This window comes from Sparus aurata, chromosome 4, assembly GCF_900880675.1.
Source record: "Sparus aurata chromosome 4, fSpaAur1.1, whole genome shotgun sequence".
Taxonomy (NCBI): Eukaryota; Metazoa; Chordata; class Actinopteri; order Spariformes; family Sparidae; genus Sparus; species Sparus aurata.
The window spans coordinates 25473976-25487644 of NC_044190.1; the positions used below are offsets into that span (position 1 = coordinate 25473976).

Genomic DNA, 13669 nt, shown 5'->3' on the forward strand with positions numbered 1-13669 from the left:
CCACGTCTCGTCTGCATGGTGAACTTAAGGATCCTCAGTGGTACACTTTTCTGAAAAGTGCCTCCTCTGATCCCCAACTCCCTAAAAACCTTTCACCTTCACAGTGAAGAGGGCCTCTGACACCTCTCTGCTCCTTGCGATGTGGAAAACCTCTATTCCCTCTGCAAGATGGCCATTAATATGGAGATGATTCAACTCCCCCAGTGCTACAACCCGTTCTCTTTTAATGTTATGCTAACAATACCTGAATAGTGTCTTTTCTTTTGCCCATTTCTATACAGGTTTTTAATCTACAGCCTGTGTCAGAGCCCAGGGCAATAAAGGGCACTGTTCCATTTCATCCAATGTTTCTCAGGTAATTATTCTGCATCAATTAAAAAAAAAAGAAAAAAAAAAGATACACAAGAAAACTGAAACCTTGAACTAAAAGCAGATACTGGACCATGATACGAAAATACTTATTATGTATGAAGGCCAAATCTGCTGTATTGTGATAGAGTGGTATGCAGCCTAACGACAAATCCAAGTAACAGAAACTGAGAGGAGATATTAATTAGCAGAAGCATTATTAATCTTCAGGCCACTGAACAACAGGATGACACTGCGTTCACCTTTACAGGACGCTCAGAAGCACAGCACTGCTGCTCGGCCATTAGACACCCCGTGGTAAAACTCATAAACACTGAGCTTTCAGGGAGTTGGCTCACAAACAAGGACAATTTATGGCCTATTATCTTCAAAGACAAAAGGAATTACAATTTGAGGGATGACAAGCACTCAAAGGACGTGATATGAATATGTAAACATTTCTCGCCGCTCTGTCTTCCGATTTTTCACACTACTTAGGGTTTAAAAGCAATAACAAATCACCACTGCACTGAATGTCGCCCAGTTTGGAGTAACAATAACATAAACTTGAATAATTTGATTGTAACTAACCATAAGCATGCAATTTCAACCTCAACCATGGCTAATATTAAATCCACATATCTGCACGGCTATATGGAGAACAATCCATAACATCTGCTGTGTCTGTCCCTGGATGAGCAACAAGCAAAAGACGAACAGCACGATGTGGAGCACACTAAAAGATGAGCAGGCTGCAATGCCACGGTGCCGGGTCTAGGGGATGCTAATCATCATGTTCATTATTCAGACTAAATGCAGCATCTAAAGTGTGCAACAAGACATCTGGCTTCTCCTGCGCACAGCACACCTGACTGTGCACATGTGCATGCTGAGGCACATTTTATGCAAACACACAGGTGGACGTGGAGGCAAAAATACACACAGGCACACACACAGGACTGTATAAGCTCAGCCAGCTGCGTTTCTCAGGCATAGAGTCAACATTTAAACAGTATGGAGCATTTTTTTTTAAGCTGGTCTGTGTGAAAAACCTACAGAAGGAGCCTCATGAGAGAGAGCTAAACAGCACAAACTACTCTGGCAGGTTCGAGCGCAGTCTAGTAAACATATAAAAGACATCATTTAGCAAATGTCTATTTTTTTTTTTTTCTTTTTACAATTGTTCATACAAGTCTACTGCACATGCTTTAACCCTCACTACATTAACTTCTGCTGCAGGTGTTCCATCTAAAATGCATATAGGTTTAACTGTGCATAAATATAGATTTCACCGATCTCGATTTTATTTATTAGGGCCCATGTGTGAGAGTTAAAAGCAATGTTTTCATTTCATTTCAGCATAATGAAGTAGGAGAGTAATTTAATATGCACTATTTGTACACAGGCAGAGTAAAAAACAGTGAGCAGCAGCTAATCGAGTACTAAATTAGAACCCGCACGTCACCTTAAATTGATGCTCCACAGAACTATGCCAGAATACTCCTACACACTTGTACCTGGATGACACCAACGTTCAAGCCCGAGCTAACACACATAAGTCCAGCATGGCAAGCCCATGCTACAATGTGTAATGCATATTTTTTGTTCAGTGTGCAAGTAATGAGCTGTGGCATAACTATGATGATGGCATCTAAAAAACTAAATAATTTACACTGTAATGATATAAATACAATTATTCCCAATTAGCCAAAACAAACAAAATAATGTTCCTGTTTTGCTCATTTGGCTTATTCTGTTATTGATACAGACTGTTGAAATAAACACAGCAGCAAGTATACAGACGAATAAATGACAATTTTAAGGACTGTCTTCAGTGAAGCATAAAAATTACTTGGCATGAATAAGTATATGATCTGATAATAGTGGGTAATAGAATTATTGACATTTAAAATATATATCTCATTGCATGTTTTCAGCAGGTAGTGTCATTTGTTTTGTCTCCCTATAAGTCTGTCTGATCTCCATGGGTCTTACTGGTGGATGACCCAGGTTGGGAAATTATTCGCTCCAGCTCCAAATAAATTGAATGTAAGGAAAGAGGTATGAAAAGAATTATTTATCAAGCTCAATTTCAGAGGATCCTCCTTTCCCCAGCACGCAGAATGTGTATTTCTATCTCCGTCTTCCCCATCTCGCCACATAACAACCCCCCCTCCAACCCCAAATTTCAATACAACCTCTCCCATACATTTATGTGAAACATGTCAAATCACAATCACTTGTATCCAAGTCGGCAGGTGTATTAATAACCCCCCTTCCTTCCTCCTCTTCCTGCTCTCTTCACCTTCCTATCTCCCCAACACTCGCCACCCTGCCTTTCTCCTCGTCCCCATACATTTGGCTGCTGCATAAACACACCGCCCTCTTTAATGAAGGTAAGGTTCCTGTTCCTATGCAGAAGCTCTTCCCCCCTTTTTTGCCAGTGCTGTCTCAGCTTAGTGAAGAAGGTGTGAGGAGAGAGGAAGGAGGTTCATGGCCGTCCGTTTATACATATTTCATACCTAGCATTAAAAATGACCCCCTGAATTACTAATCATGCAGGATGATTAAATTGCAGCTACCGCCTACACGAACATCATTGTGCAAATACATTAAGATTTTAGTATTCCACTTATAATTAGTTTCACTGTTAATTTGTATTTCTTCTCTCAGGATATATACTTATGATAATATACTGTATAATGAGAAAAAAAGTTGCACGAGACATTACCTGCATTGCAGTGAGTTTATGACATTTACATATGTCTGAATGCCTGTACATGTACATATATGTATTATCTTTGAGATAAATAAAAAACAACAGAATAATGAAGGCATCTTTCAGGAGATGACATGCTGAATACATATGCATTTTACAAAGGCTTCTGATGTACCTCTAAATGATTTTAATGAATACTGAGGAGACGCGGAACAAGAAAGAGAAAATAAGATTGACAGTGGCTTTAAAAAGGAGGAAGCCTTTTTTCTGTGTTCGCTAATGCTGTCTGTCTGACAGTGACTGTCATTTGTAAAGGAACAATGTTGTGCTCTGTTCCAACAGCTACATGACAACGATGTGAAGAAATACTTCAGTAGTTCTAATGATGGACCTTAGAAACAGCTCAGCCTCAGACAGTGGGAGACTGAGCACCTTTCAGATAAATAACAGGTTGGCCAAGACGCTCACACACCATATTCTCTAACATACACACCATCTGCGGTGCCTACTGTACAAACATCTTCAGACAATCACCAGCCGAACAAGTGCTCCTCTGTTTACCAAATGCATTGTGGGGTCTTCCTCGCCTTTTCCCCCCCGCACTACAATCTAGGTTCTCTGCACTCACTTTGAATAGATGTATTCATCAATCGCAAAAAAGTTTGAAGCACAAAAAGCGACCTTTCCATTAAACTACAGCTGTCTACCTTTCGCTGACAACACAGCCTTGAACCCACCACCCCCAACCTACCCACCCACCTTTTCACTGACATCAAACAGAACCTCAGACCTGGTTCCCTAATGCACATGCTATTTTTAACTAAGCGTTTCTAATAAGCTGCTGGGAAGCTGTAAATTTTTCATATGCAAGCACATATTTCCTTTGTGAAAACACAGAAACACACTTATTTGGTGATTAGCGACTGACAGAGGGGAGGAAAGGAACTGAATATGCTTGTATCAAATTGCATGCCTTTCAAAAAGGAGGAATCCTAATGCGAGGAGTCGTCTTCCTGTGCACCACAGGTATGAGTGAATTATTAATCGGCCAGCTCATTTTAATGCTTTTTAAAGTGCTTTATTTTGATGTGCTAAAACATACTTTTAGCCATATTCAGTCAGGCATGCATATCATTATTTCTTCCATCAAAGAAGAGTGTCGCCCTTTCAAAGAGCACAAACAACTCAGCCTCATTTAAAATAGAAGTTCGAATATCAAAGACATTTTACAAAGGCTGGGCTTCAAACACTGTGATGAAGTTTTTTTTTTCCTGCTACACTTTATAAAAAACTTAGGTATGCAAAAGGTCTGAATTGTTTTCCAGCTTTTAACCTGACTAGTGTAAATCAAAACATCCTGCAGTAACACATGAAGTTAGACAAGTGAGAAGCATCCATCCAGGCCTGTTACTGCTCAGTGTCATCATTATCAGAAATCTCTTCTATTGAATCAGAGATGTCTTAACTGCCAACATTGTTTTTCTAACGCAGGCGTGCAAAGTAAATTGTGCATAAAAAGGAGAAATGAAACTATATTTCATTTACACTGACGTTTCAGAAATCTGAACACAATCAGTAAACAAAAGCCTTTTATAATCAATAAATGCAGTGATGCGCAGACTGTGTGCAGTACTTGGGACAAAATAAAAAGTTGTAGATTCTTGCGTCATTTGTGCATTAGCGCAGCCTGAAAGCTGGCCATAGAGTGTCCGTGTTTAAAGTACTGCAAGTGTCAACATCTTTCACATGTCTGACGATCTATAGAAATAATTATTCTAGGTCAACATTTAACCATTCTGCTCTTTTCAGAGAATCCGATGTATTAAATTAGCACATAAACTGCTTCTACTCTTAGACCAAGTACAAAAACTGTGTTTGCTCTCAGAGCTAGTGCCACCAACAACAGAACACAACTGCTATAAGAACCTCAACTGATTGTAAACTTCAACCATCATCTTTCATTGTTAACAGTCATTCTATTAAAACTCCAAGGCAGAACAAAACAAAACATACCAAAACGTTAATATATAGTCCTTAAAAGTGTTCATCTTCCACCATAATGTGTATTAATGGTCAAACAAGCAGAAAAAGAAAATACACACACGCATGCCTCCATGTAGGGTTGAAAATGATTCAAGCCCGAACCATTCAACACTGAAAACAGCCCGTGATTTGAAAACATTTGTAAATTCTAAATGCTTTCAAAAAAAATCCTTTTTTAAAGAAAAATGCAGTCTCCCCTTGACCAGAGACTGTTGAGGTCTAAAGCTCCTCCCCTCACAATAAGCCCAACCCCCAGATTCAGATTCACCACCTTCACCTGCCAATAAAGAGGCAGGTAAAAAACATCCTGATCAAATGACATTAAACACCGTTAAGTGTTGTCTGTGTGCAGAAAAGATGAGGAGGGGGCGGTGCTATCACATGTGTGTGCACACATGGCTCAGCTGGAATTACACATACAGGCCCCTCTCTCTTCACATCACCCATTGAGCAAAGACAAAAACATGGGTCACATGTCCCCTGAACATATTACCTAAATTTGACAGTTCATCCCAACTGTACCTGATGGGATGTAATGCCTGGAAACCAGCAAAGCGCAACCTTTGAAAAACTACAAGTGGATTAAGGGAGTTTTAAGAGAAGTGTTTAATGCTTTTAAAAAAAGCTCTCAATATTTTGTTAAAATATGTTTAATTTAGTTAGACAAAAGGCCTGTTGTTTGTTACCATTCAGGTGCAGGGCCCACGTGCTCCCTGTGAACAGTATGCCCTAAATGTGTGTGGTGTAAATATTGGCCTTACCTGTCCCTTTGGTGAGCTCCTTCTCCCCCCCACTTTCTCTGTCTTTGGTTTGGTCCTCCTGGTCTGTGGTGGTCTCACTAGCAGCCTCCACATCCTCACTCAGCTCTCCTGAAGGGGGAGGGAGGACGAGATATGTAAATTACCACGCCATCAGAATTGGTGGAAGCACTTAAAGGGACGGCAGCGTTTTTTTCTATAGGAGCTTGCAACAATTACATATGCTGACACACAGTTGCAAGGCTAGCAGACAAAGAGAAGAGAATCTGCTTTCTGCTTTATGTCCTGTGCTGTCACTGTGATATTTATTTTGAGAAGGATTATAAAATTAGAGGTAAATTATTGAGGAAGTAGAAGGCAATTATTATTATCATTATTATTATTATTATTATTATTATTATTATTAATATTGTTATATTTGTATTATATTTTGTATTGAGAGCAAATTTATTATATTTCTTGACATGACACAAATATGGTTTCCTCTGTTTAATGTGGACATAAAACTGCGGAAAAAAGGCACACATGTGGTCGGAAGCGGGCAGATGGAAAAATAATTGTGCAGTGGTAGTATCCTTCAAGTGAAAGACCTTATACTAGACGAGCCCCTTCTCCTTCACACACACGCACACACACACACACACACACACGTGCGCGCGCACGCACAAACACACACACATACGTTACTGTCCCCTGCTGCAATCTGCTAGGTTACTTACCAATACAAGCCTCATGTCACATCTTCTATCCTACTATCGCAAAAAAAAAGAATCATAAATATTTAAAACTTCCAGAGCCACAATTCATTTTATTTTTTATGCCAAGTCAAAGACAGAAATCCCCTGTAACCACCTTAAAAGCCTCAGCTCGATATATCAGGCCATTTAGGAGCATCGAAGTCCAAACAATGGATATCCGATAACGCCATTTGTAAGTAACACACAGAGGAAAAGATAGCAAAAACAGATAATAAAAAGGGCATCAATCCTGTTTATTTCCCTCCAGTGCCCCCTGAACATCCCCTCTGCCTGTTAAGTTTGTTTAAAAGTAGTGGGACTTGCGTGCAACAGCATTGATTTGACAACAGTAAACTAGGCCGCAGTCAATAGGCCCTATCAGTTATTACACAAGTCAGCTAATTCTCAGCAAATGTACTTAAACGCTCTTTTGAAAATGCTTTCATGCTCGGGTCTCTACTCTATGAGCTATTGATATATTGACAATGCTACAACAGCTACTGAAATATCCTGTTCAAGTATTCAGCCCTGCAGTCATCACACATCCAATCTTAGCTCACCACATGACTACCCACAGCCAAAACCACTTTTATGATGTTACATTATCCCCAACACTCACTGTTTATCCTGTCAGTTATGAAACATTGCAAGCGCTGTGTAACAAGTAAACATCGTGTTCTCAAACTCTGGTATGTGTCATTATCGCAGATACACTTTGAACACACCTCTGAACCATGTGGTTATCCTCACAGTCCTCTTCCTGTGATGACAGAACATACTCAAAGATAGAACGTTCATCATTCAATATTCATCATTTTTTTTCCTCTTGAAAAGGAAAAATACAAGCGTTTTATGCAAATAAGTCATGTTGATAAGTAAAAAATACATGAAAGAAAATTATAGTTTTTTTTTTTTAATTTGACATTTTAGCCTCTGCTATATATGTGAAAGAAAATAATTTCTCTCTTGGCCAAAAAAGGTTGGATATTTAACTGAATGCTATTTTTTAAAAAGGCGAATACACAACTGTCCTGCTTAATACTCACTGTAGCTACAAAATCATATCATGAAAACAATAATTGTATTATTTTCCAGCAACAATTGCATGCTTTGGTTTTTTTTAAAATTCAAAGTCAATGGAAAATACCCTCACTGGCAGGACAGAAGAATATTTTCCATTTCCTGCTTGCTGATACATATGCTGTAGGAAACAGCTGTCTGAGGAGCAGAGCGATTGGTGTACAGATTCTGTTTTTACACATTATTACAAAAAGCTGGTTCTGTTATCCCGTGTTTAAATAAAGATATCTAAAAGGGATGACTGGTTCCTAGTAAAAAGCATATTTAAGTGTTCCCTGGATCCCACACACACGAATACATTTTATTCTTTTTATTTTTAAACCATGTTTCTATTATGTTTCCAAGGCAACTCGTGAATTCCATCCAGTGCGGCCCAGCCCGTGCTGGTGAGGCGGATCTGAAACGTTCCCAGAAAAACCAAAGAACCTCCTGCCGTGTTGCAAAAATCCCATGTAACTCCTGCTTGCATAAATCTCCACAACTCGGCAAGAATTAGGATACTGTACAGCTGCACAGGTGCTCAGATTACAAAATAATCCCCAGGTAAATTTCGTCACCTTTAAAAAACGGGGCAAGGTGTCATTTCTTCGCTGTGTGACACTTGTAGTGAGACTAATTCCCCACCTACACATTAATACACACTTTGTGCTTGAACGTTACTGTGATAGGCAGCAGCCAACATCTTAATGCTATTCAGCTTCTCTGTGCCCGCCCCCAACTTCCTGCATACGTACTGTACATGCGCTGACATTTCTTCCTCCTCGCGCCTTCAGTACTTCTTTATTTAGATGTTTAATCAACGCATAAGACACTTTTAGCACACACAACACAGAGCCCCGTCCATAATCTATGCAGAAATGCAGACATTTAATTCCAGGAGCAGCATTACATCTTTAAGTGGCAAATGGCTTTGCCTATTCCACGTCTCATCTCCAACGGTATTACAGAATGATTAAAGCCAGGCCAAGCATAATTAATGAAAGGTCATGAGTGGCCTAAGAGTAGGATGCAAATGGAAGAGACACTAAAACTGTAGCCATAGATTAACTCTGGGAATAGATGAGGAGAAACACTCAAAGCTATGGCAGCAGGCCATTTCTAACCCAAATCTGAGAGATGTAAAGGACAATAGCCTGAAGGTTGTCTTCTAATTAATTGTCTTCATTAACCATCCTAATACAATGATATGAAACAGTTCCATTAATCTAATCATGCAAGCTGAATAAGCCCATTGCCGACACAGAGATTACACTCATTTGTTCTGAGCATATAAATATCAGCTTTGCTCTGCCAGTCACTCATTGGGGACAGTCCATGGGCTCTCTGTTCCAGCGCCTTGCAGACAGACACGCACAGACATAGACACACACACTCACACACACACGCACACACACACACACACACACACACACACACACACCATATCTGCACTCAGCAGCCTTTCCCTCCTGTGTTTTTGCCACTGAGTGCAGAGGCTTAATCAGGCCCATAGGTGTCACTCTATACAAGCTGGGAGAGAGCAACTTGCTCACACACATTAATGAGGTGCAGTGGGGGGGAAGGGGCCGAGCAGCAACAGACAGAAGCACACGGGGAAGGGGAAAAGGGAAGAAATATGTGGAGATGACAAAAGCAGATGCTGTGCAAGAGGCGTCCGGTTGAAGATGAGACACTGAAAATGGCGAGATTACCTTCAGATGAGCGAGAGCGGCCTTCCTTTCCCCTGAAGAGCAGTGATTACACTAATGCTAATCAGACTGACAAGCACAAACGGCCTAATAAATAATTGATGGTAACCACTGCACTTTCCAGTATTCCTTCCCAGACTGTAGAGAAGAGCAGCAGCAAGTAATAATAGTCACTCTAGATATCTTTCACTAGGTCAGGCTCCTCCTCCATCCTCGGCCTCAGCAGAATACACTGCTATGATGATAACTGCCTTTCTTTAAGTGCAGAATTCCAGTCCTACCTGAGAACGGCTCCAGTGTTCCTCAAACAGCCATGACAGCCGGCTCTTTTTTGGTGACTATACAGTACACCAAACAACACTGTCTTGTCTATCCTCTCTTGGTTTTTGTACGTCCCGGAGAACCAGCGCGGGGGCTGAGCTGAGCTTTCTCCCTCTCCCCGGCTCTCCAGTGCTGGGTAGAGGCTCTGCTTCTCTCTGGGCTCTTGTGTGGAGCTCTGTGTGTCTAAGCCGTCATTACCCTCATTATGATTATTGAGGCTGTTGTTATCATTTTAACCAGGTGTCACAGGTTTCGGCACTGTAAATCTGAGAGGTACGCTTCCCCCTGCGCTCGCTCCGAGGCCGGACAGCTTCCTTTTCTTTAACGCTGCACTGTCGGATAAAACGCAATCTTATTTCACACTTCACAGACTCTATCTTTCTCCCCTACTTTTTTCTTTTAAAAATCCCCCTCTTGCTCCCCCTCATCATCCCTTGCACCCCTTCCTTATATCAAAGTTGGCCTGACTCTGGACTAGAGGGTGCAAAATGAAAGTGACAGGAGGGTACCACGGGACAATGAGACACAGAACCCATGCTGAGGGCTTTCATGCATTGTCCGCTCCTCATATCAGCACCTCTGCGCCCCATACACAAGACCCCCCTTTTTAAAAACACAACACACAGGAAAACACTCCTGCCCCTCTTAACCCCACCCCCCCCTCGACACTCACTCACTCACTCACTCACAGAAGCTCCCTCCTTACGTCCTCACGAGCCACCTCTCATAAAACCACAACAGAGCAGAAACATGCCCACAATCGAGCCAGAGACAAGAGGGGGGCTTTTGCTTATGAACAACCAATAAAACCACAACATGGTGTTATCAGCGACCATACTGACCACTGACACGCCAAGGCTGAGTTAAAATGTGGACGTGCCTTAAGCAGCGCAAAACACAAAAAACAAAAAATGCTTTTAAAACAACGTGCAAAAACATTCAGACCGATGTGTAAGTTGCATTCCAGTTGCATTAATTTATATGGACTTCAGCCTTGAATATGAGATACATTCAAAAATGAAAACAGTAAGATTTAAAACAGAGTGACAGAGCACATTAGAATCAACAAAATGTCAGAATAGGCAGTAGAAATACTAGACCTGCCACACACACACACACACACACACACACACACACACACACACACACACACAGACACACAAACTGAAAGTGTATCTGTCTCTGTGCTCTTCTTCCTCTCGCTCCCTCTCTCCCACACACACACTTTCACATTTCGAAAGCAAAGAAGAGTGAGCTACCTCGCCGCTGCTGGTCGGAGTTACGTGTTAGATTCCTGACCTGTCTACGGGGGGAATCGCCGGCCTCTCCCTGCTGGCCCTGCTGTGACCTCAGGATCTAAATGTGAATGAATACTTTGTGTCTCCATGGGGCTGAGGGCAGGAGGGGAGTGGATTGGGGGTGGGGGGTGGAGGAGGTGCAGGAGATGGAGGAGGGGGTACCGCGGGTTAGGGCAGCTAATAACAAAAAAAACTTTAAACGGCGAGTTAATCACAAACAGCAGTGATAGCTCACACTGCCTTAGAAGAATATCGCGGCAGCCCCCCTCCCTCCTACGCATCAGGATTTTCCTGGTGGTGCCTGCTCATCAAACCAGCCCCATAGGTCTTCCACGCAACACTTAATTTGATCCCCCTTGCCTTTCAAAGTCACTGGCCATTTTAAAAGGACACTCAGTTCATTCAGGTCACAAAGACACAGAAGTCAAATCAGTGTTTTTGAACAGAAAAATCACATTTTAACAGTCTAAATGTGGCCAATGTGGCTGCTATTTTGTGCTCTTGTACTTGGGAACTGTTATTAAGCACCATGTAATGTATTAAATATTTTCCCCCTAAAGTGTTATCTCATGGGAAATTACGCTAATTAGAAATACTTCTCATGATAATGGCATGTTTAGATACATTACAAATAAAGTGGATAAAGTGAGTGCCGCTCCAGTTCTTTTCTCTTTGTGTTTTATGTGAGTGATGAAGGAGAGGAGGATCTAGGTTAATGTGGCTACACAGGGAGTGAGCATTCAGGGACTGCTCACTCTTCTGCCCCAACTGACACACACACACACACACACACACACACACTGCGACTTCCTTCAATGTCCAAGATGATGGGCGCTCACTAACACATATTATGTCCACAATGGAAGATGCAGGCTGTACTTTTCCCTGCTAGGATGGTGGGCTAAAAGCCTGGACGGGGGGCAAAAACATCACTGGGCAGTGCTCTTCCATCTACTCTGCCTGAGGGACATTGTCCTGCACAAAGAGTCACTCTGCCTCTCTGCCACCCCCCGCCATGCATTTATGCGTGTCGTCTTCCACTGCTGCCTCCTCTTAAATCAACCCCCTTTTTATTAATGCATCTTTTTTTCTTTTTCCTCTGGCTCCGCACTACAATGCCATCACCTATTTGCAACTATTCAAAGGGACCAAACAGATTTGGGTGGGTTGACTGCATGTGTGTGTGTGGGATGGGGGGGTGGTGGTGGCTGAAGGGGTGTCTGAAAAAAAAAGATGGGGGAAAAAAAAAAAAAAAAAAAGCATCACCGCTGTCATGAAGGGCAATCACATCAACTCTGAAATATTCACCAGTGGGTTGGAAAATGCGATGGTACAGTTATGACAGACGAACAGGCGACTCCCCCCCCCCCACCCCACTCTAGCCCACAGTCCCTCCGCCCCTCTCTCCATCAGGGCGGAAGCACGGTGGACACTCTGAATATGTATAACCCGGAAAATGTATTGATTTTTCATTTGGCAAAAAAGGGACACAAAAATCACATAACCTGAAACTGTCACAGCTCTTTTGTTCATAGCTCATCTCTCCTGATGTTTGGCTTTTGCCACAAACTCTCTTTAATTACCAGGTACAGCGAGCTTCAGAGCCTTTCTCCACAGAGACACAGCCACATGCAGCCTGCTGGGCTTAACAAGACAGCCCACATCTATTATATATGACATACACCCAGCAGCTTTTGTTTCATATCTGACTAATAAGCGCACTGAATATGACTATATCCACAGTTTGTTTTGTTATTATACACAAGTTCTGTTGCAAAAAGTGTTCTTGAAGTTAAAAAATTGAAATTAAAAAATATAGCATGCTGCATTAAAAATAGCAATTTCATTTGAAAAACTAAAGCTGAATAGTGCCAGGTTTGTTTTGATGTGCTTTCCTGAAGCGGTTCTGCTTAACATGAAATTCCATTATTGATCTGAGTTTTCAGGTAACAGGCAGGTGCTTGTATGTTTGTCTGAGTGTGCACACTTGTGCACGTGTGTGTCCATTAACAGGTACTTATCTGTTTATCTCTCCTTTTAGGCGCTGCAGACCAGCACAGTGGACTGTCTGAAAAAGATCTCTGCCTGTCGATTTATCGAATGCACCATTTGCATATCTTTGTAGTGCATCCATCTGCCTGTGGACTGTTCTGTGGAGGTATTAGCTCAGAAAATCAATGTTGCCATGGTTGGATGTATGTAGCGGCTACTTCGGCGCGTGTTAGGAGTCCGGCTCACAGCTCCCACATGGGTCCTACATTTACATGAGTCCTGCCAGCAGAGGCTTTCCCGCCGGTCCTTCAATCTTTGTAAACTTAAAGTACACAAACACATTTCTCAGCAAGCCCCTCCAGAGCGGGCCGGTTCGCCATCCTCCTCTATGGTCATCCAGCCTCCCTGTCTCCATCTACAGCCCAGGGCCTGACAGGCTGTTTGTTTATGAAAGCGTACGGCCAGATAAAACAGAATCCGACCAGGCTATGAATACAAATTCTGCTATCAATTTTATTTAAAATATAAAATATAGGGTATATGATTGATGTGTTTGCTCTCAAATGTTGAATTGCTTGCTAAGTTCAGATGTGCCAGGATAGTTGAGGGGAGAGGTTTATTTTCAATCACATTTATAATAAAAATTATTACACTCTATTACACACATTTATTACATCATGCAGCT

The 13669-nt window shown here is 41.8% G+C and overlaps 1 protein-coding gene across 18 annotated transcripts in view; it reads right to left on the reverse strand.

Moving 5' to 3' along the window:
• zfhx3b (zinc finger homeobox 3b) overlaps nt 1-13669 on the reverse strand; it is a 349963-nt gene that overhangs the window by 23551 nt on the left and 312743 nt on the right. For all 18 annotated transcript variants that reach the window (XM_030413357.1, XM_030413363.1, XM_030413358.1 and 15 more), the window contains one exon: nt 5872-5979. In XM_030413357.1, coding sequence (XP_030269217.1) covers nt 5872-5979 — 108 coding nt within the window. The remainder of the gene's footprint in view (nt 1-5871; nt 5980-13669) is intronic.